Source organism: Diorhabda sublineata, chromosome X (assembly GCF_026230105.1).
Source record: "Diorhabda sublineata isolate icDioSubl1.1 chromosome X, icDioSubl1.1, whole genome shotgun sequence".
NCBI lineage: Eukaryota > Metazoa > Arthropoda > Insecta > Coleoptera > Chrysomelidae > Diorhabda > Diorhabda sublineata.
In genome coordinates this window covers 37476794-37500994 of record NC_079485.1, presented here as the reverse complement: position 1 = coordinate 37500994, position 24201 = coordinate 37476794, and the positions used below count along the sequence as shown (strand labels likewise).

The following is a 24201-nucleotide window of genomic DNA, read 5'->3' as shown; positions in this document are numbered from 1 at the left end:
GATTCCATATTTATGCCACTAGCTAATATTGATCAATAATTGTCTTAAAAATGATCCAGAAATACCTCAGAGATAGAAGTTAACAAATAAAACACTAACAACCACAAACGAATAACAACAAATCAATAGTATAACTTTACCTGCCTGTGATGTCATCCGGGTTGCTACCAATCACAGAATATTCTCATTATAGATAAAATTTCAAAAATTATTATATTTTATTTTATGTAATTTACAAAAAATATACATAATTCAGATCAAAATATTAGAAATATGTGTTTATTAGACTATTCTTAATGGGATGACCACAATTTGTTGAATATTTTCAATGTTGTCAAATAGCCTATTTTAGAAAAGGACTCGTCGGGAGGTGAATGAAATTTTAATAAAAATTCCTGTAATGTAAAGAATTTATTTGTAAAAAGCCTTACATACCTTTATTTACAACAAACTACAAATCCATCATTCAATATAACTGCACAGAATTGATGCTAAATTGTATACAGTTAAAGCTTAAAAAAGTATCCTTTAATACTCCTAAAGCTCAGTCATACCCAAAAATAAAGTGACCAAAATGCAACATGTTCAGTGCTAATATGCATAAAAAAATAAATCATGTATTATCAACAGTACAAAGGTACATTGTATCAGAATTTTTTATATAGGATTTATAACTGTAGATAAATGGACAAATTACAGTCGTTAAATAGAGTCCACTCCGTTTCTGCCATTAGCGCCAGCGATATAATTATAAGGGGTTGAATATATGAAAACGAACAATTAATTTTTATAAAAATATATATTAGTTTATGAAAATAATAAGAAATCGAGTCTCGGAAAGAAAAGAATCAGTTAAATATTGTTTGGTGTGTAGATAGGTAATCGCAACATATTTTTTCCCTAAAGTTAGATACCCGTTCTGAAGTATCAGCTAATTAAAATTTGCGCTAATCTGACTAGATTGACAAACTTATACAACATTTATTAATATTACATTATAACTTGTCTTGTATGAATTAGAAAAATACATTTGTAAAAATTTTATTTCACAGACATTCTTTAAAGTTTAAAGGTGATTTACACGTATAACAGAAATATTTGAACATGAAAATATCTAACTAGATGAGGTTGTTTACCAAAAAGTGATTTTTGTCATAACTGACGTACATGAGGTACTGCAAACCAAATTTTCACCATGATAGAAAGTTTTTATTTGTAATATATAAGTAATGGCCTTGAAGTATATTTCAAATGTATCTATTCGCAATCACTAAATTGAATTTAACGGTTCAGATTAGGAAGTATACAGGCAGAAATCTCAAACATATTGACAAAATATATAAAATTATATACACTGGATACCATTTATAACAACCTCGGTTATAACGACGTATCGGTTATAGCGACCATATTTTCCGGACCCGTGATTCTACAAGCCTTAAGGTCTGGTTTCTCTGACCAGATCGGCCCGAAATATTCCGGTGGTATAGCTCGAATTGTTTCGGTAAAACCCAGTATATGTGTGGTACCCAGTTTTAGAAAACAGCTTGTTTTAAGGTTTCTTCAAGACGTGGAGGAAAATCGGGAAACAAAAATGCGACAACAATAAAAATTTTTTTCAAACATTCTGGTGTCCTGGGAAATCAAAATAAGGAACAACCATCAGAACCAGCCGAAATTAACGCACTGGATGAACCTGAGTTTTTGCCGTGGTCCGAATCCTTAGAACTGCCAACCATAATAAATAAAGATGTTTTAACAGATTATGCGAAAATTGACGAGGGTCTACACACTGAATGTGATACTATTAGTGATGAGAACCTTATCAATAAACTTGACGCCGATATTGACAGCGACAATGGAGACGAGGATGAACAAGACCAACTGGACATCCCACCGTTAACTGAAGCATTAAGGGCGGCACAACTCCTGAAGAAATATTCGTGATGTGTGACAATGAATTTTATACTCAAAATATTAAAACTTGCGTTGATGAAATTGAAAAAAGAATTTCGCGAAAGTTTTATCTAAAAAAATGTTAAAAATAAAAAGTTATTACCGATTACTTTTCAGCTCGAAATTGATAAAAAATTTATACCTACATACTAAATTATTTGTATAATTTTATGTTTGAAGAAAATTGAGGATTTTAAATTGTAAACGAGTTTCGTTTTGGTTTAATACCTGTAAATTGTATATGAATGTAAAAAGATTTATATGCTGTGTAAAATAATTTAAATGCACTTTGTGTATGTAAAATATTTTTCATATTTTAATATGTAGTATATTTTCCTTTTATGTATGTTCATTACTTTACAAAAATTAAGTTTTATATCATTATCCAAAAAACCATTTTATTATTATATGTTGGCAATGTGTAATTGATTGAACAAAATTCCTATTTCACATTTGCTTAATGTAATTAATCGGCTATAGCGACCAAATGTGCCTGGTCCATGGGAAGTCGTTATAAACGATATCTAGTGTATATAGCTATTTCGCATAAGATCAAATTATAGAAATACCCGAACAAATGTAATAATTTTTCTCATTTTTTTTTTGGTTTTGGACTGAGGTGATACAATGGATGGCAAAGAACTAATAAATACAAAATAAAAACCAAAAACCGGAAAACATCCATTCTGCATAATATAAATTTCCTTTTAGTAAATAAGCTGTCCATTATCTAATTTTTAGTCCAATAAATGATTGAATACATTAACAATCTACTTCTTGCTCTAGAAGAATATATATATATATATATATATATATATATATATATACAAGGTGTTCCAAAATTATCTTTACAACTTCAAAAATTCAAACTTTGAACATAAACAAGATATTTATATTCTGCTGTCTTTTGCATGTATTACAGCAACTAGTAAAGTAAACTATTGTTCATAGCATTATTACGTTTAATATTTCAAGTTCTTTCTGAGCAAGATTGAGCATCATTTGTTTGAGCAATCATACCTTTTGAAAGAAAATTATTAGAATATATCCGATAATTATCACCCCTTGAATCAAAAATCAAAAGTTACAGATAGAGATGCTCTAGGTTTTGATTTGATTTGAAGTTTAGGTATATTCAGTAGTGATTTAAATTTAAAATGAGTTTGATATAATTCTACGCTGTTATTATGTATGGACTAAATGTTATTTATACTGGACTAACTTAGCTATTTACATAGGAGATGGATTACTATACCTACATTTATCTTATCAATTATGACCTTGAACAAAGATTTCATTTTTTATAATAATCTTGAAATGAATAAGACTGAACTTGGTTTGTGATAACTACATACATCATAAAAAGATAGCTTGATTAAAAAAATTGGACATCATTAAACATAATTGATATAATTATTAAAGTAAACATTTATTCTTATTGGATTGATTAATCTGGCAAACCATTTCACAAGACCCCAAAAGTTCTCAGGTTTATAGGAAAATAAAATAGTAAATGAATTTTATTGTTAATAGCCATATCCATAACTCAATCTTTTTTTTTCTTTTGCCATTCTATGATCTTAATAAAAATATGAGCGTTATAAAAGGTTGTCCAACTATAATGCACGATGTTAATTGTGAGTCGCACCTTTACGTCAAGTTTTTTGCTTTTTTGCCCAACTTAATTTGACATTTATTTGTTTCAGTGTTTGATAAATTCAGCCATGGAGAGGTACACAATTGAGCAGAGCGTTAAGATTGTTAAAACCTTTTACGAAAATGGGCGTTCGAATCAAACTGCATTTCGTGATTTTTTTTTGCAGCACAATCAACCAAATGTGTCCATAATGAGGAGAATTGTGCGTAAATTTCAGCAAACCGGGTCTGTATCATATGTGAAAACACCTGTGCATGCTCGCCCCGTTCGTTCTGCGTAAAACTTTGCTGTTGTTCGCGATAGTGTGGCAGAAGAGCCGTCAACCTCGACTCGTCGTCGTGCCCAACAATGAAACATCTCGTGAACATCACTGATGCGAATTTTGAATAAAGATTTGAATTTACACGCTTACAAGGTTCAATTGACTCAAGAGCTGAAGACTACTGACCATTTCAAGCATCGTCAATATGCCGAATGGTTGGTGGAACAGACAGAAGTGAATGGTGACTTTACAAAGAAAATTATCTTCAGCGTCCTCAGTGGATTCGTTAACAAGCAGAATTGCCGCATTCGGGCAAATGAAAATCCACGAGTGATTGTTGAAAAGTGGATGCATCCACAAAGAGTGACTGTTTGGTACGGTTTATGGGCTGGCGGCGTCATCGGGCCGTACTTCTTCGAAAATGAAGTCGGTCAAGTAGTTACCGTGAACGGTGTTCGCTATCGCGAGATGATAAAGAATTTCTTGTGGCCATAAACTGAGGATATGGACCTGGGCGATATGCGGTTCCAACAGGATGGTGCCACTTGCCACACAGCCAACGAAACAATGGCTCTTTTGCACGAGAAATTCTATGGTCGTGTTATCTCTCGTCGTGGAGATGTTAATTGGCCGTCACGATCATATGATTTGAAACCGTTGGACTTTTTTTTGGGGGATATTTGAAAGAAAAAGTGTACGTTAATAAGCCAAGAACAATTCAAGAGCTAAAGGATGAGATAATTCGGCACATTAATGACATTGAACCTCAATTATGTCTCGGAGTCATTGAAAATATGGACCATCCGATAGAGGTATGCCACCGAAGCCGTGGCGAGCATTTGGCCGATATTTTATTTCACACATAATTGTCATAGATTCTTCTATCATTATAAAAAATATTAAGATAATTATCTGAAAACTTTTTGTTTTATTTACAATTAACATCGTGCATTTTGGTTGGACCACACTTTATAAAAACATGATTTCTTTTTAATAAATACTGTGTCATGTGTTATTTATTTTTTTATCATTAAAATGGTTAAATATTAAGCTTACAATGACGTCGTTATTATGTATTATTTTATCTAATAATTCATTTACAAATTTACGATTAAGAAATGACAATTTAAATGAAATTACTCAGTTGCTTTGATAATTTCCTCGGCTGAATCCTCTCATTGATACAATTTTATAGTCACAAAATAGAAAATATTGTTCTTTGAAAGTCTGAAATACTTTGATGTCTAGCAATATTTTATCCTTTATCCTCAAACTTGACGTAACTGAAATTTAAAAATTTGTCAAATTGAAAGATTTCTCAAGTCCCTTCTATGAATCACCTTTTATCGTATGTTTTAAGAAAAAAACTCACATTCAGGTTTAACTACTGCTAGTACCTAAAGCAAACGAGTATTAGTGTAACACATTGGCTAACCTAGATTTTTTATAAATACTAAATTATTTTCATTTTATTTGCAATCACAAAACATAGATGAGAAAACCTTTTGCTGTTAAGTGTCTTATTGTGAATTTATTCAACTTCTCCTATTATCTTTCTTCCGTTGTGTGTGTCCAGATTTTGCAAATAGTACAAAATGGGCGTTGCATAATTTTTTATGAAGGACTCAGTAATAACCTTATTAGTTCTGGATTTTTTTCATTGTTTCCAATTACCTTCAAATATGATCTTTTTTTGTTCAATGAGATGTATATACATTAATAGTTGAACTTTAATTATTACAAGTTTAATAAATTCAACTTTATTGTATTTAGCAACAAAAATTCTTACTTAAACTAATGCAAATGAAGTGAATAATTTGGAGTATTATGTATTTATTTTATTACTTATATTTTAAGAATACATCTTGCTGAGATTTGAAAAATAGGGACCAGGAAAATCCAAAATACATAAGATTCCTGCTGAGTTCTTTGAAGATATATTTTTTAGTACATTAATATAAAATTAACATATCTGAAAGTAACTTAGTAACTTTAATTGTGAATAGTCTATAGATAGCCCAATTGAATATTGCTTTCAGTATTTTTAGCGTTTCATAAACATTGTAAGGAATTTGAAAAATTTCTGATCATACCAGACATTGATTTTGGAATTGAAATGTGTCTTCTGGATGACTATAGGACTTTTTGGAAACTATGATAGGGTTAACTCGTTCATGATCTGAATGTCCGGAAACTAACCTCAATCACGTTCACTATTGTTCGGAAACTGATCGAATTAATCGGGTCGTAGTCATACGATTGGATCCCTTCTACCCGGGTAGATCAGTAGGTAAATGAGGGTACTAATATCAAAAGCGGCAATCTCCATTTTTTTAGCAAAACGAGTTCTATACGTCATAATTCCCATACTTGCATGCTTTATCAGATGAGTACACAGTTATGTATCATTCTCGGTAATATCCAATGAAAAATGCAGTAACAAAGTTACTATTAGAAACAAATACGGCAATCTCCTCTACGAGATAAATATCGAAACCAGCAATCTCCATTTCCGCCAATCGATTATGGCGCGAAAGCTATTCAGCTCATAACCAGTGTTACCAAGTAAGTTTACCTTCCGCTAGCAGTAAGTTTGTTAATAATTAAGTTTAATATTCATTTATTATTGTGTAAAATAGTGATTACTATGGAAGTAGCTCCAGTTGTCGTCACACCAGATGCTGCAAGGAAAAGAAACAGAGATCCTATAAAATGGAAGTGTAATGTGGCTAAGAGACTAAGGTTAGACCAAATTATTTATGTATCTGTAGAGCCGATTTCTGTTACTGCTTTGTGATTCTTTGTATTTTAGTCTGAACAATATTACACTACAAATTTTGGACGTCATATATAATGAACGCTGGAACTAATAGTTCTAGTTTAATTTCCAGGTATTCACCTAAATCGTTACAGGAGTACCTTGCATGTGGTCATGGGACACAAGCTTACAAATGCATGTTGCTTATAATGAAAGAAGTAAAAGATTTTCATGCAGCATTTTTTAGTTCCACTAATAAGCTTCCACAAGACTCATTCATTCTTAAGTACTGCACAGTAGCACCATGTAAACGCCGCCGACCAAAAAACAACGAACATACACCGAAATAAACTACTGTTAAATGTTTTGTAAGAAACTCTTACAAGGAAAATTTGCCTGTATGCCAGGCTTCATTTCTGAAAATATTAGGTGTTGGAAAGCATCGTTTGAATTCTATTATGAAACATTTTTCAAAGACCGGAAATACACCTGTAGAGAAAAGGGGAGGCGACCGTAAGACACCTATGTTTCTGGAAAAGGAAAAGCAAAATGCCATTGAGAGCTACATAAAAGTTTCAAGTGCATAGAATCACACTATTGTCGCTCAGTCTCAAGGAAAATGTATCTACCATCTGATTTATCAATAAATAAAATGCACAAAATGTACAACAATGCAGTAGATTAAGAGTTACAAGTTAAGAGGTACTATTTTAGATTTGTTTTTACTACCAAATTCAACTTGAGCTTCAAGACACCTCGTACTGATGTTTGTTGCACCTGTTTGGAAATCGTGTAGAAAATAAAAAATGCATCTAATGAAGAAGAAAGAAATAAATTAGCAACTTAGAAAAAAATACATAAGCTTTTAAGAGAACAACGTCAAGGTTTAATATTATTATTCAATTGTCAAAAAAATTTAGTGTTGCCAAAGGTTCCTGACCAAGCTGCGTATTATTCACGACAGTTATATTTATACAATTTCACTATCGTTCAAGGGATTTCTAAGTCAGCATTGACCAAAGATATTGTATTCTCTTATTATTGGCTGGAAAATGAGTGTGGAAAGGGATCAAATGAAATTGTCTCGGCTGTCTATCACCAGCTTCAGAGAACTTACTAGTATGCGGCAACAGTACGATTGATGGCCGACGGATGCAGCGGACAAAATAAAAACAGCACCTTAATTGGCATGTGTTGAAGGTGGCTATCTGAGGATGTTCCAAAAAATGTTGAAAGCTTGGTTTTTGGTCATGTGGAACAAAAAATCAAGAAACTGGAAGTCATTACTAAACCAAACGAGTACTTGGACTTAACTTCAGAATCAGCAGCAAGTTTGCATTTGCGTGAAGATTGTGAAGTATCTGATTGGAAAATTGCCGTTAAACGAGTCCTTAAGCTGCCAGGATCTTGGCATTTTCAGTTGAAAAATTCCAAAAGATTTTTTCTAAAGAGATGTCGCTCTGGAAATATTCTAATACGAGGGGAACTACAAGAATGATTTGGGTTGTTTCAAAAGCATAACAAAAATGGAAATTTCCTAGAATTATTAGTGTGGAGCGAATCGAGAAAGGTCACGTCGTGAACGAACTGAAGCTGAAAGATTTGCTACTAGGCAAACACTTCAGAAAAAATTGGAAAACCTTAAGTGATTTGAGTTTTTATAATGAAGCTATTCCCACCGAAGCAGATCCAGAAGCCATAGAAGGTGATGCAGACCAAGTGGAGACTTCTTGTGAATATTATGTACCAGAAATACCTTCTGTTTTAGTTTAACTGTAATTAATAATTTTTTTCCATATTTTATGACTTTTTCTCTTTATAGGCTGTTTTGATAAGAATATGTACCCTAAATACCTTCTGATTTAGAACAATTGTAATTCAAATATAATTTGTTTCAATCATCATTGTAAATGGATTTTTCTTTAAATATACTGTTTTGGTAACAAAACTATCATTCTCCAGCATTGAGAAACAAACACGGAAATCTCCATATGTTATGCTACTTATTTCAATTTTTTGGAAAATATTTAGGCAAATCTGTTGTAAGATAGCTTTTGTAATGGAAATACCTATTCTATGGTACTTTTAGTATCTGAGATAATGATTCCAGAAAGTCACAACAGTTTTTCTATGATTTCTCAAAATTGGCAAGTTGGGAGATTGCCGCCATTGATATTAGTACCCACAAATGCGATCAGCTGACGGGTTGTTTGTCTATGGTTTTTTAAGCTTTGAAAACTACGGAATGTTAGTATATAAGCATCGAAGCCATTAAAAAAGTGAAAAATAAACATAATTTAAAAAAAATTGAAAATATTTTTTGTAAATAAACTTAAAACAATAATGAATGAAAAATACTCTCGTACATCGAGCCCTCGACGCTTTTTTCACAAAAATATTATTATTTTTTATTCGTTATTATTTTAAGCTTATAAAAAAATATTTATAACTTAGTTTGATGTGCTTGAAAAGCGTGTTTTCAAACTATATTTTTACCAAAAAACTCTATTTATGTAAGTACTATTTATTATTGGCAGCAAAAAATTGTGATTTTTAATTCTCCTGACTCCAAAGATTGCTGACCCTTGGCTTAACCTGATTACAGTTTCCAAAAAAGTCCTTATAATTTCATCACAAAACATCGATAATGATATTCAAAAGAACTATGATAAACTGATTTTTTGTCATTATAATTACAACAGCCCTATAGAAATGATTAAAAAGTAGAATATATAAATATATAAAAAATTAATGAACATTTATTCTTACATCACAGTACCATTTATACACTTCTGTTCACTGAAAAAGCATACACTCACATGTTGTCTGCATGAAGGAGCTTCTACCTAATGTCACTGTCTTTGTCAGTGACAGATAACTGAATAATTGAGTTCAGTTGAAGTAAAAGTGTCTTCTCAGTAACTGAAATCCAGAAAGATGCAATTATTGCCAAATTGGAAGTTGGCTGAACTGAAAGGGTTAATAATTATGGTATAATGAGAAGGTTTTTGTAAATACTTACCTGATAACTTAATATCGGTAACATGGCAACAGAAAATGTCAAGTAAATTTACACAACTAAAAAATTGCAAAAATCTGCCAAAGACTTGTCTGTTGTTTCACTGAACAGAAGTGTACAATTGTTTATATATTCCAATATTGGTTTACTTATTTAACATTCTGATATTTCCAATATTCCAAAATTTATTCATTCGGCAACTTACAGTTACAGGTTAGAAAAGGAATAAGATTGTTAACTAAAATTTCAAAAATCTATTTACTCATTAAAAATGAGATTTCATAGATTATTACAAAAAATTTAAATAAAAACTATTGTAATTGTTATTACAGCATAGCCACAATTGTGTAGCAATATGCAGCAAAAATAAAAAAATGGGAGGAAAACTTCATATTACCATCTCTGACAAGAATTTTATAATTCTGTTGTGAAAATGTCAAAAGGGTAAATAGTTATTTATTTACAGCATAAAGAAAGTGAAGTGAGTTTATCAAGTGAATTTTTATCTTTCACAAGTAAACTTTCAAGACAAAACTACATGCAAAGTATGTTTCATGAAGACCATTGATATCAAAACAACAACAAAAAGCAATGTATTCTGGATAAAATTAAAAAAAATCAAATAAATTAGGAATAACCATTTCATGAATATACCAGATTAAGTCTAAATCGCAATGTTTTCAATTGTTATGAAATTTAAATAAGCTGACTTTACTGAGAGAAATAAGAAAGGACTTATTGCTACTTTCACTGGCATAAGCATTTTATTTAACCTAAAATATTAACATGTTGAAGATGCATTGTATGTAGAAATGTTTTAGCAATAATGATGTTATACACATTATTTTGCAAAGATATAGAAAGGTTCACTAGTGTAATAAAAAAATTGTATACAACTAAACATCCATTACTTTAGAGATCACATTGCCAATTATTCATATGTGTAGATTACTGATTGTATACAACTTCTACAGGATAAATGGATAAATAGGAAAAATAGAGAAATATGTAGTTGTCACCATATTAACAAAAATTTAACAAAAAACTATCTACATTGACAATATATCAAATAAATTAAAATAGCTGTAGCAAAAATGAAGATATTTCCTTGATATAATTTAACATAAATTAGCTGTTCTTGACTACTTAAAACATACTGTTATATCAATCATTAAATGTATTAACCAAATCACCCCAGTACTTTATAATGTTTATTTTGAAGTTGTTTTTAAAACTGAATTTTAAACTTGATATTTTGTTTCTAAATTTTGGAAATGTTAATTGACTTTATCCTCAGCAAATTCAGCATATATATTTAATTAAAAATGTGAAAGTATAACAATTATCCTCTAAACAGCACTGAACATGTTAAAGACTCTATAAAATGAAGAAGTATGAAAGGATTTGTGAAGAAAAAATATACACCATTAAATAAAGAATTTCTGTTATGAACCACCATAATGATAAACTTATTATATCTTCAGAATGTTCATTAGCATACATTTTATACAACTATTGTAAGGAACATGACAATTCCACTTTGATATTAAATTAAACAAAACATATACTAAGATAAAAGTAGAATGGTTATGTTTTTTACCAATATTCATTTGGAGCACACTTAGTTGTCCATAGCATATCTTCGTGTCCACTCCCTTGCATTTCTAATAGCTTCTGATTCATTTACTTTCCACAATTCAGCTACATCATTAGCTAATGGATCATCTGGGTTAGGAGCACTAAGTAAGGCCTGAATGGACAATAAGACAGTACGGATTTGTAAAGCCGGACTCCATTTATCCTTAAGAATGTCAAGGCATATTCGACCCAGTCTATCAATATTTGGATGATATATTTTAGTGATAAATCTTACTTTTGGTGCTGACATAGGATAGTCCTCTGGAAGGAACAATTCTAATTTAAATAACCCTCCCTCGAAGGGGGAACCTTCAGGACCTGTCACTATTACATGAAAATAACGAGCATTATCTTCTGCGGGTACAGCACTAATTCCTGGTACTGGCTCAGCCATTAAACGTTGAGTTTCTTTAATTATTCTGCGTGGAAGGGCTGCCATTTTTCACTTAGTTATCAGTGTGAATATTTATCTAACTGCTGGTATAAATAAATCACTTCACTACCACACAAAATATGCGTGTACGAATTGTAACTTTATTTGATCAATTTATTCTTTCATTATTTTTTAACTATACTTTATTTTTTTTAATCACGGCGGTAGATAACTAAATCCGACATATCCACAAACGTTTTCATTCTGCAACCGCAATTTTATCCGCATTGCGCATGACAGATTGAGACTGCATTGGCGGGTAGTTTGAAAATAAACTAAAATCGAACACCAACATTGTTTAAGTGAATAACCTTTTCAAATTTATATTCTACATTGGAACCTATATCATATGAAAATTTCCAGACAAATCAATTAAAATTGAAGAATATGCATGATTATGTAATTTGGAATCTGATTTGCATCTTAGCCTTCGATGTCATGTTTTTAGTTACTTTTTTCGCTGGCTAATTATTTGATGTTTAGCTCTTTCTTCTTATACTTGACCTGGGTGACTGCACACTTGAATATGTTTATGCTAGCCTACACATAATCAGTAGCAAAGTGGTAAAACGAGAGAGTAATTTTTGAAAATTGAATTAATCGTTTTAATCACTACTATTTTATCGTTGCTGTTCGACTGCTACTCTGGTTAGTTAAGAGCAAAGTTGCACAATTAGATCAATACTGCGTGGCAGACACTACTTTAATCTCTTTTCGGATGTACAGACTAACGCATATCAGGGATTCTATAGTTAGTTCTGTGTTCGCCAACTCTAGTTGAACGCAAGTGTAAATATGAGCTGCCGAACGTTGATGTCATTTTTATAAAACACTGATGAAGTTTGAATTTTCAAATAACGTACGTTACAGTTAATGTTGAATAATGCATAAACCTATATATGATATTTTGAGAAATAAAAAGTGATTAATAGTATATAACGTGCATTATTTAAGTATTGTTAATAAATCTTTTGGGTGAGTGTTTATATTTTTTATGTCGTAGAATATGAGGAAGTTTATTATCATATCATAGCATTTAACGGAAAAACATTAATCCATGTACTTTGAGAAGTGCAAGGGTATTTTAAAATGTAGGTAGAAAGGTACAGACAAAGTGCGGATTTATTTTTATTAGTTTTGAAATTTTGTATTGATAACAGTACATTTAACTTTAATATGACTGAATTGTAGTTGTTTTAAACCTTCACTCAAGTTCATAGTAGGGTTGGTGAACGGTCAAGGAATATTACACATATAGGCCTTTCGATAGGTCTGTCGTGCCCTCAATATTTTGAATATATTGCTTACCTCAGGTTTGAAGTAAACTTTGTTAAAGAGTTTGACATTAACCAACTTATAGCTACAGCTATATAATATATAGGTGCACTATAATTTATTTATAATATAATGAGTATAATGGTTTGAAACATGGCAAACTTTGTTGTTATGACAATTATCATATAGAAAAGTAAAGCCTAATTGAATGATGAAAGTACACATTCACAACTAGTCTTATAGAAATATTTTGCTTTTACATAAATTTCTAGTATGGAAAGATACATTTTTTGATTGCTTAATATTGTTAGCTCATTACATAATAAACAGATTTTATTCCATATTTCAATTCTTTTTAGATCAGAACTTTTTGTCCCTGGTAGCACAAAAAATGGGTAGAAGCAAATTACAAATTGGGAAAGGAGATAAAACAAATTATTTCAACAATGTGATCAACCCTTCATAAATAATCATTTATCTTTTGAATGTTTCAACACATTGTTGATCTATAAGCAATATCAAATATCTTCAAAAATTATACTTTCATTTGAAAAATTGTGAATAATAACATCTATAGATTAACATTATTGGGCATTATTTACAATTATTACGAGGAAGATAAATCATTTTTATAACTTGAGGTATCATTTGGTGAACAATAATATATATATATATAGGGTTCACGCCAGCATGGCAACATAGTGACAATTGTCACCAAATTAACAAGAAATGTCGCCAAAATCATACACATCGACGACAAATTTGTCGCCCAAAATATTTTTAAAAAAACCTATGTTTTATATTTACTGTGCTGTTTTGGATAAAAGAATTTATATATGCCGTAAAATATGTATAAAAATGTGTGTAGCATGCATATGTTAATTTTTTTACTTTTGTCTACCAGTTATATTTTTGGACCACTAAATTTTCATTGCTGGTGTGATATAATATATATATATATATATATATATATATATATATATATATATATATATATATATATATATTTACCAGATTTCTTCAACCATTTAAGTATAAATTTATTTTTTTCCCTCTCTAATTTCTTGGGTTCGTAGGTTGTTTGGATAAAATAATAAAACTTAGATGAAATATCACTTTTATATGTATAACTTAACGTTTTGCTCCTTCCTTGGAAGCATTGAAATAAACTAATTGATCAAATTATGGTAACTTTGGCTGAGGTTTTTTATATCTTGTCTATCATTCACAGAACATTTATCTTGTTTTATGTGTATCATTTCTTTGATTAATAATTATTAATTTTATCAATTAGTTTATTTCAATCTACTGGTATAATATTTTAATGAAATTTCGAGATGAATACACTGATTCTAATACAAAGTTTTATTATTTTATCCAAACGACCTACGACAGCATATGTATCAACCCAAAAATAATCAAAAGTAAAGATATCAATTAGGGAAGTCAAGATGTACTACAAGTCTTGATGTACAATTTATTTCTAAAGAATTTTATTAACTCTTTAACATTGTTATTGTATTTGTTCTTTTTTTAATTTAATCAGAAAAATTGAGAGATATATTTTTCATTTACAGTTCCATTAATTATTGTAAAATATTTTCTTATGAAAAAAATTATTATGCTGAATTAATTCTGGTTTCTTTCCAATTGAATTTATTAATATCAATTGGTTCTTCAAGAGTATGTTCAACAAATTGCATATTCCAGTTATAGTCTATAAATATTAATGTGTGCGTTCTTGTACCATATTTTTGCAGTTTAACAAAAATTGAGCTCACATCTTTAGAATTCGACATTTCTAATTGAGTATCTGGTAAATGCTTTGTTTGATCTTTCATTAATTCCAACAATTCTTTTTCCAGTTCTTCTCCATATATATTTCTGTTTATAATTTCTTTAAAACGGTGTGTACCCTCTGTAACCTTTTTTAGCGGATTGTTTATAGGAGAATTACCAAAGCCTGCAATTTGTTTTCCAGTATATCGAGAACTGATGTTTGGAAAATTACTATGATGATAAATAACAGTAGCATCTTTACTTATTTCAACTCCAACAAAGTTATAACCATTAAATAAAGTATTATCCAAAATATCAGTATAATCAAAAAAAGTTCTGTCGCTTTGTAAATAATTTTTAATTATATACCCTCGACCAGTTGCATTGTCTATTGTTACTCCACTCATATTAAGAATAATACCAATACAATATTTTTCACCTTCTCCATTGTTTCGATCTCCTTTCTTTTTTAAAGCTAACCAAGTACCTCCTTCTTTTCCCAATTCCATGTCTTGCCCTCCAATAATATTGGTGTTTGTATCAAGATGAGCTGGCATGGCAGGTCTAGCATAGTGTTCATCTCTGTTAGTTGCTAAAATTAATCTGTATCCTCCTATTTCAGGATTTGGATCAATATATACAACTGCACATTTGAAACTGATTTTAGACTAGAGATATCTTTGTATTCTATTTATATCATAACCTTACAATTCACTATCATTATTTATCTATTGTTTACAAAGTCTATATATATATATATATATATATATATATATATATATATATATATATATAGACTTTGTATATATATATATATATATATATATATATATATATATATATATATATACTTATGTAATTGTATTTGTTTTTGGATTAGTAATTTTTAGGTATAATTAATCATATAAGAGCAAAATATTATGTAATCAGTACATTAGCAAACAAATAGACATAGGAAGGTGATAGGAATAAATTCAATAATAGAAGGGATCTTTTTATTAATGATATGAACTCTATATATGCCTGACGTTATTTATTTCTTTATCAAAAATATTAACACCCTTATGGGGGTTATCTCGTTACCAGTACATATAACAACCTATTTTCATATACTTTCAGTTTCGAAAAATTACGCAAAAATCACGTTTTTCGCACATATTTACGCCTTTTTCTTGCTTTCTGTTGGTTCTAAAAGATTTTGGGAAAAATATTTTTTTAAATGTTTTGATATAACTAATTGTTTTGTATTATTAAAAATTTTATTAGTAGTATTAGTAGTTTGTTCCTTCATTTTGATGTAATTTTCTATAATACTGAAATTCAGTAGTGGTCACTTAACTCACAATAACAAATAAAAATATGGCCAAAAATTAAATTTGTTCAAATTTTGCAAGAGCTAGATTAGGTAAAACGATGGATTTATAACTTTTCTTAACAAATACATAAGCCTATTAAATCCCTTTATTGCTTTTTCAATGTAGTTTATAATATATTTCTGGATGGTCATGACATGATATAATTATTTTTTAACATTTAAAAAAAATAATTCTAACAAAAATTTTATTTCATATTTTATCGAATTTATATAATATTTATCAATTATTTTTAATCATTTTCAATAAGTTGGAAGCGAAACGTCGAGGAGAAATAACATTCTAATAAAAAATCAACCTAAGAGCTCAAGAAGTTTTAATAAAACATATTTATATATACATACATATATATATATATATATATATATATATATATATATATATATATATTTCTTTAATTTCCTATTTCTTAGACCTTTTGATATATTTATGTATCTAAATATTCTTGATTTTAGGTCACTTTTGTTTTTTTAAGTTTTTAAAAGAAAAATAAATTTCGACGTTTCTTTAAGTCTTTATTTGACCATAATTTCAGTCCCAGATGATGTATACAATGAATACGTATTCAAACACGGAAAATATATTAAAGTTAGTCCACTGGTGTTTCCTTGACACGTTCCCAATAAGGAACCGCTCATAATATAGCTGGACCAATATGTCAAAAGATTTTGTTTTTGCTGCTATTGGGTCTCAATTTTTTCTTATTAATTCTCAACCTCATCAAAATCTTGAAATAAATTGTAAACAATTTATCAATTTTATGTATATAACAGTTTCAATAATTTTTATTCAAGAAATAACTGTCATGAGAGTTCTAAGTATACTTTATCTTATCTGTTTTAAATATTTTAATTATTTACACATACAAAAATAATGTAACTGGTTTGGATAAGGACTTTTTGATTTCTAATTGATCGTTTTATGGTTGAGAGATAGTTATATTTGTCAAAATACTGAATCTGAAAACTAGGCCTGTTGAGGTTTGACCAAAATCCATTTCAGGGTTTTTTATAAAGTAATAAAATTTCACACTGAAAAATATTGATCTTATCTCTAATCGAAAAATATGTTATTTTTTGCAATTTAATGAATTCAAGTTTTTTTTGTAGGCACAAAATGGATAAATCTAAATTACCAAAACCATCTAAACTCAGACAGCCTCTTCCAGTTCCCCTGATAGATCTTAAACAATATTCTAGACTAAATTTAGCTAAGTCTGCTGTACCCAAAGAAAGACCTCAATTTTCCCAAGCGAAATTGCCTCGCAGGTCAAAATCAATGACAAATTTAAAACTGAATATGCCTCTTCCATCGACTTCTACGCTAAAACCTGGAGTAAAAAGACCTGCAACTACAAAAGCCGACAATGAAGTAAAATCCAAGGTAGTTAGACAACAGAAAGTTCCGGATTGGGATTACAAAACCCGGTTCCAGCTTTTAAGTGATAAACATAAAACTTTACAGGAAGTTCATTCAAAACTGAAGGCAGACTGTGCTGGTAAAGTATAATCTAAAATTAAAAATATGTTATGTATTAATAGCGTATTAAGCCTAGTTATAGATAACTGAACACATTCTTCAACAAATATAAACTTCACATTTGAAATTAACGAGAACTTTTAATAAATAAATTGTGAAAGTTAATTAAATCTACTTACAGAAAACTAATTCAACTATGACAGAGAAAAGATATAATGTAGGGACATACAAGTCATTTTAATGATAATTTTGTAATATTATGTAATAAATTCTGTTAAAACTTCACCCAAATTTATATTTATAGTTATTATTTTGAGTTGATTTGTGATATAATGTAACAATTAAAGTAGTTACATTACAAATAAATTTTTTAAGATTGTAATGGAAAAGTTATTTGATAACAAAATGTTGTAATACTCCAACATTAGTATCTACAATAGGAGATTATAAAGATTTTTAGTCATAAAAAATTGCTATTTACCAATAAAAATATTGTTTATTTTTAGATTCTGAAAAAATGAGAGAAAATTTTGAATCGACAATATCTGAATATCTTCAAAGAATATCAGAACTTGAACAAGAAACAGAAAAATTGAAAAATAGTAATAATGAACTTAATGCAAATAACATTGAGTTATTGAAAGAGCTTGATGCAAATAAAATTAAATTCTTGGAAGAGCTTGAATCAAATAAAATGAAATTAACAGAAGAAATAAGAAAGTTAACAGAACAAAATAGATTGTTGCAAGTTTCTCTAGATGAGAAAAAAATTGAATATGATGAGTTGCAGCAATTAGCAATAAAAATGAGAAACGATCACTTAATAAATGAAAAATTTAGACGGAGACTTCATAATACCATTCAAGACTTGAAAGGTAATTAACAATTGAACATTTTTATCTATTTACTATTATTTCCGTTTTGCCTTATTATCAGTTGATGGTGGTACAATGTATATTTCCGATTCCAAAAGAAAAACCGTTCACGATTATACAATAGTATATCATGCAATCTAATATTAACATACTATAATGTGCTTCAAATCAAAATCTTACTTATCACATTGCAAGCCCACAAACATGAATTGTGAAAAATTTTACATAAAAGAAGAAACTAATTGTGTAACAAAAATTTTACTATTGATAAAATGTTTATTTTTAAGGCAATATTCGAGTATTCTGTAGAGTCAGACCGCCTATAAATGAATTAGAAAATGAGAAAATAAAATGTTGGATAAATTATCCTGATGAAAATACACTAGAAATTAAAAACACCAAAGAATATATTAATCCAGTTGTTGGAAAAGTAACAGACACCAAGATGGAATTTACTTTTGATCAAGTTTTTAATGAAAATGCTACTCAAAGTCAATTTTTTGAAGAATTGTCACAGTTGGTGCAATCTGCTATTGATGGATACAATGTATGTGTTTTTGCTTATGGTCAAACAGGATCTGGAAAAACATTTACTATGCAAGGTGCTAGTGACCCAGAGAATCTTGGTGAGTATATTGTTAATGCATGTTCAGTTATGAATAAACATTAAAGCATTAGTGACATAGCTGTAATAACATTTATAAGTAATAATACAATATTTTCTGAACAAAGTACTTGATTTTCACTTCATTTGGAATTGATCATCATAAATAATAGTATTTACAATAAAAATGATTCCCTTATAGAAGTTTCTTCATGATCTAGAATTTTTATCTGTCAGGTGGTTAAAAAATGTTGACTGTTTTTTGTAAACTATTATCTTCGGTCAGATAGATCACCTACCTATCACATTATTCAATTTTCAGTGGAAATTTCAAATTCAAAACTCAACCTACAAAAACTTCTTTGTTACTTGTTACTATAGTTTCTATGTCCTGAAGATCATTTTGTACCATATGTCTTTCTAAGACGATCTCATTGAATCTCCATCAATTCCAAACAGGTTTTCAAACTAACGCCATTCTAAATCATAATACTTCATTCATGATAACTTACTATTTCAATAATGTATTGAGTGTATCGCTCACCAGAACGTTAATACACTATCGGCAGCAATCACTGAAATTTATGACTAATTACTAAAGAAAATATGGATTCTCGGTTTTAGTGTTCTTGGGTAAAGGTAAGTAACTGTGTTCAGTCTAGGTTTAAAAGTTTAGGTTCAAAAAGGAGTGTATTAAGTTTTGTTAACCTTTTTCACACCATATCTTGGCTAATGCACTAATATAGCATACTGAACGCACTATACCAACACTCACAATTACACTGTCTGACACGCGTTTTGATAACCAACTAAAAGACTGAAGGTAAGTAAGGAAGTTCACCTTCAGTCTCTGAAGACGATAACTTGTTATCGAAACGCGCGTCAGACAGTGTAATTGTGAGTGTTGTTGTAGTGGTAATCTAATCAGAGTATTCAGTACAAATATCACCAACAGTTCCAAAAATTCCAACTTAGCACTAATTATGGCTACAAGACAAATTTTGCTGCTGTAAAGTGCCTGTACCAAAGTAAGCAAAATTATTTGTTTGATGATTGTCATACTTCAAGTCAGAGTAGAACTTAAAATTGTGGTAATCTTTGCTGTACCAGAGCTATGGTACCAGTACATTGCTCGACCAAAACATTTCTATTCTCATAGGAGCTTTAGGACATTTTAACTTTGTTATTGCTTCTCCCGATATATAAATCATCAATTTTAGAATTTTCTCTTTTTTTCCAGTTCACGCATTATTTTTCAGAAATATATTTTTTGAATCCACCAATAATTTTATTGCTTTTTGAATTGTTTCACACTATTTTATAAAATATTGTTGGGCCCTTGTAAAAAAAAATGGATAAAATATATATAATACATCTTCTCATTGTTTTAGGTATGATTCCTAGAAGTGTAAATTTAATATTTGATACAATTGAAAACCTGAAACAGTATAACTGGAAATATGAAGTGAGGGTAAGTTTTTTGGAAATATACAATGAAAATATTCGAGATTTATTAGACCCAGACACAAATCAAAATTTGGATATCCTTTATAATGAAGGAAGGGGAACTACAGTTACCAACTTGAAAATTGAACCAATATCAACTTATGAAGATTTTGAGTACTACATGAAATTAGCCCAAAAACATCGGATGGTGGCAGCAACGGATTTTAATGAACATAGTTCTAGATCACATGCTATTACAAAAATATATTTGTCAGGTAAAGATGAAGACTGCAATACGCATTATACAGGTTCAATCAATTTAGTAGATTTGGCTGGATCTGAATCAGGTAAAACAAGTAAAGGGGCAAGATTGGTGGAAACAAAAAGTATTAACAAAAGCTTATCAGCATTAGGTAGTGTTATGCTAGCTTTGCACAATAAAGATAAGCACATCCCTTACAGAAACTCCAAGCTAACATATCTATTACAATCTTCCTTGGGAGGTAATTCCAAAACTCTGATGATAGTTAATATCTCTCCTTTTGAGGAAACATACAGTGAAAGTATTAATTCTCTTCGATTTGCTTCTAAAGTTAAAGAAGTTAAAACTAAAATTAAAAAAAATAAAACTAATATTAATGAAGTAACTGTTTGATTTTTATTAAATTTGATGTTGACCATTATTGTTAAATTGTTCCTTATAATCTACCTTCTACTGTATTATATTCATGATTCAGTTGAAACAGTTGGAGCTTGATCGCCTGAGTTTTTTATATACTGTAATTATAACTATTATTAATAAACGCGATACTTCAAGTTATAATGTTTCTAACATTTTTTCAATAAATTGTAATATTTTGTCAAATCGCCATTCTTTTATTTCTTCCACTGTCCCATTGCCTTTAAGGAAAAATTCTGAGAACATGTTAACCATTTAAATGCATTGATATTAAGAAATTGAATAGGAAACCTACTAGCACAATATGTACTATTCATAAAAAAATCATTTTTGAAAAGAAAAATTATTAAAACTTTTATTACCTTGTGCTCTATTATTTTTTTTTAATTAACCTCCAAAAATTTTCCAAATTATGATTTAAAAGCTTCCTCTGTGATGTCGCTGTTTTGTGGTATCATAATCTTTTCACACATTGCATCAATGGAATATCTGAAATTGATTTTTTGGGATAATATATTTACTAGAATTGTTGTAGTCTTGATAGTGTTACAACAAACTTCTGTTTCTCCTTTTCTTATTCCATAATAAGAAAGTTCTCTTTGTTTTTTATTTTATAAATTCAAATAGCCATGAAAGGTTTTTCTAAATGTAAATGTAAAAATGGGACACACTGTAAACTTTTAGAAACAAATTATTGCTGTTAGATTGCTTTGTGTAAGCTGTGTAAAAAGGAAAGTTTTCATCACCTAATTTGTATTATTTAAGAATGTTAATACATTCAATAATAATTTCTGAATCATATTGGAGATGTTTATATTTTTTGTCAAAATGTGAATGTATACAGTTTATTTAGGAGAAAGTGGTTACCCTTCGTACACTTTTTAGATTTTATTTTTTTTTACTATGTGATTAATTATTGAATTTATCTAGTTTATGCGCTTGAGTGTAACAATATATTGTAGTTTGTTACAAACCCCAAAAAAATTAAATAAAGATGGCTATGTCATAATTGTGCCCTTTTGGTAAATGAATAAAGTGTATTCATTGTTAAATTGCATTTTGTTTCTGCTACCCATGATTTTATAGCGCTTCAAAGATTCGTAAAGTATTGATCTAAATGTGATGAATGTCTTGATTTTTGTGAAAATGAAGAACAAACTACAGTTGAATCCCAAACTTTTAGAGGCCAATCAAATTGAACTATCGTCTTCCAAAAAGTTGTTAACAGTTGTTGGAAGAATAATATTCAGTATTAGTTAATAAAAAATTGAGTTCTAATAAATATTGAATAAATATTTTTTATAATTTATCAAATACAGTTTCCTTTTACCTACTCTCCAACGACTATAAATTCAGTTCAGTACTACTAATTTGTTTATTATTTACGTCCCGAAAAGATTTTTGTTAATTTGTCTGGGTTGTTTATAAACTGTTCATGTTTTTTGTAAGCTATGAGGGTTCGATGCAAAATGAAATATTGGTCGCATTCAGCGGACGTAGCACCTAGCGCTACTGCGCGTTGAACGTTCACTGGCAAGCCGTATTTGATTTCTGTAAATTGTTAGTTTTTGACCGGTGTATTTTTTCCATAGAGGCTATATTGTTTGTTTTATGTTTAGTTTAATCAAACGAAATTATTTTTATTAAACTTGAGGAGTGTTACATTATGTGGTGGTACTTTGTATAGTTTTTTTAAAGAATTTCGATGTGTATTCAGCACTCAAATAACTTTTAAATGTATATTAAAACGGACATTATAATTCAAAATCATATTATTGAGAATAAATCGAGGAGCTTATTCATATTTCTCATCCTCATAACCGAATTCAATCATTTTTCTTTTAATAAGGCTACAGCTTAACATTTGATTTAACAAATTTCTGATCTGGTTCTGTCTCAGCTTTTGTTCACGTTTCAGCTTCGCTACCGTTACCTAGCACAAATCAAAATCGCTCCAAAACATGGCGTCCGCTTCAGAACGTGTTGGTTTTGTAGCCTATGCGCCAGCGAATTATCCCGTTAGGGTTTTGCAACAAAGGTTCCATCTGCTGAATGCGACCATTGTCATCATGTATAATTCTTTTTCAAGGTACCGGCTTTCTCTAACAGTAGCTAATAGACTATCGTTGTAGATTAAAGCGGCGTTATTAGCTTCGATCGCGGGTCTGAGGGTTGACAGAGATTTCATTAAGCGATATAGAATTTTTTTGTAATATTAGTGGTAAGAGCTTTTATATTTGCTTTTTGTTAATTTTGTGTAATTCAGTTTGATGGCATATAATAAATAACAGTATAATTAGTAATAGTGAACCGGATATCAATAAAAAACGTCCAACTTTCATTTCTCATGAAACTAGCAAAATAATTAGAACAAGCGATTAAGCAAACCGTATTAATAGTTCGAAATCATAGGACGAAAACGAATAAATTTGGAAGATATAACCTAACAGGCTATACATCGTTCAGTAGTGAAAGAATAGCACATTATATTGAATCTTGATAATTACATTGAAATACCCACTGAACCTATGGTTGGGGATCCAGGCAAAGATACTAATGACTCAAAATGGAATCACTTTTTAACATGTTTTATATTAATTAGAAATAAATATTCAATATGTTTAACTATTTATTACTGTTACTATCATCTCAACAGGCTATTACAGTTTGTAACAGAAATATCCAAAAAAATATACATTCGAATGTACCTAACTTCAAACTATAAATGTGAATTATTTTTCTTCAATTATGTGATACGTGAGATAACTAGATAATATAAAATTGTTCAAATTTATTTCATTCTTGGTAGTTTTAATAATAAGAAGACATAATATGTAACATTTTCTTCGCATTAAATTTATTCGATAATTATTATTGCCACATCTCTTAAGACTCATCTATGTCCTGTCCCTTTGGACCCGCACAAGTTTACATTGAAAATATGAGTCACATTTCTGATATCCTACTA

The 24201-nt window shown here is 29.5% G+C and overlaps 3 protein-coding genes across 3 annotated transcripts; 1 reads left to right on the top strand and 2 right to left on the bottom strand.

The window, feature by feature from the left end:
• Nucleotides 1-398: 398 nt before the first annotated feature.
• LOC130450672 (ubiquitin-conjugating enzyme E2 N) lies at nt 399-11952 on the bottom strand. Its single transcript, XM_056789193.1, has one exon. The coding sequence runs from the start codon at nt 11727-11729 to the stop codon at nt 11274-11276; it is 456 nt and encodes a 151-aa protein (XP_056645171.1). The 5' UTR covers nt 11730-11952; the 3' UTR covers nt 399-11273.
• Nucleotides 11953-12537: 585 nt separating this feature from the next.
• On the top strand, nt 12538-22285 carry LOC130450670 (protein claret segregational). The gene is made up of 5 exons (XM_056789191.1): nt 12538-12698; nt 17260-17648; nt 18136-18504; nt 18792-19130; nt 20500-22285. Exons 2-5 carry the CDS (start codon nt 17267-17269, stop codon nt 21207-21209), a joined length of 1800 nt encoding a protein of 599 aa, XP_056645169.1. The 5' UTR covers nt 12538-12698; nt 17260-17266; the 3' UTR covers nt 21210-22285.
• On the bottom strand, nt 14462-15497 carry LOC130450671 (transport and Golgi organization protein 2-like). Its single transcript, XM_056789192.1, has one exon. The coding sequence runs from the start codon at nt 15332-15334 to the stop codon at nt 14618-14620; it is 717 nt and encodes a 238-aa protein (XP_056645170.1). The 5' UTR covers nt 15335-15497; the 3' UTR covers nt 14462-14617.
• Nucleotides 22286-24201: the final 1916 nt, after the last annotated feature.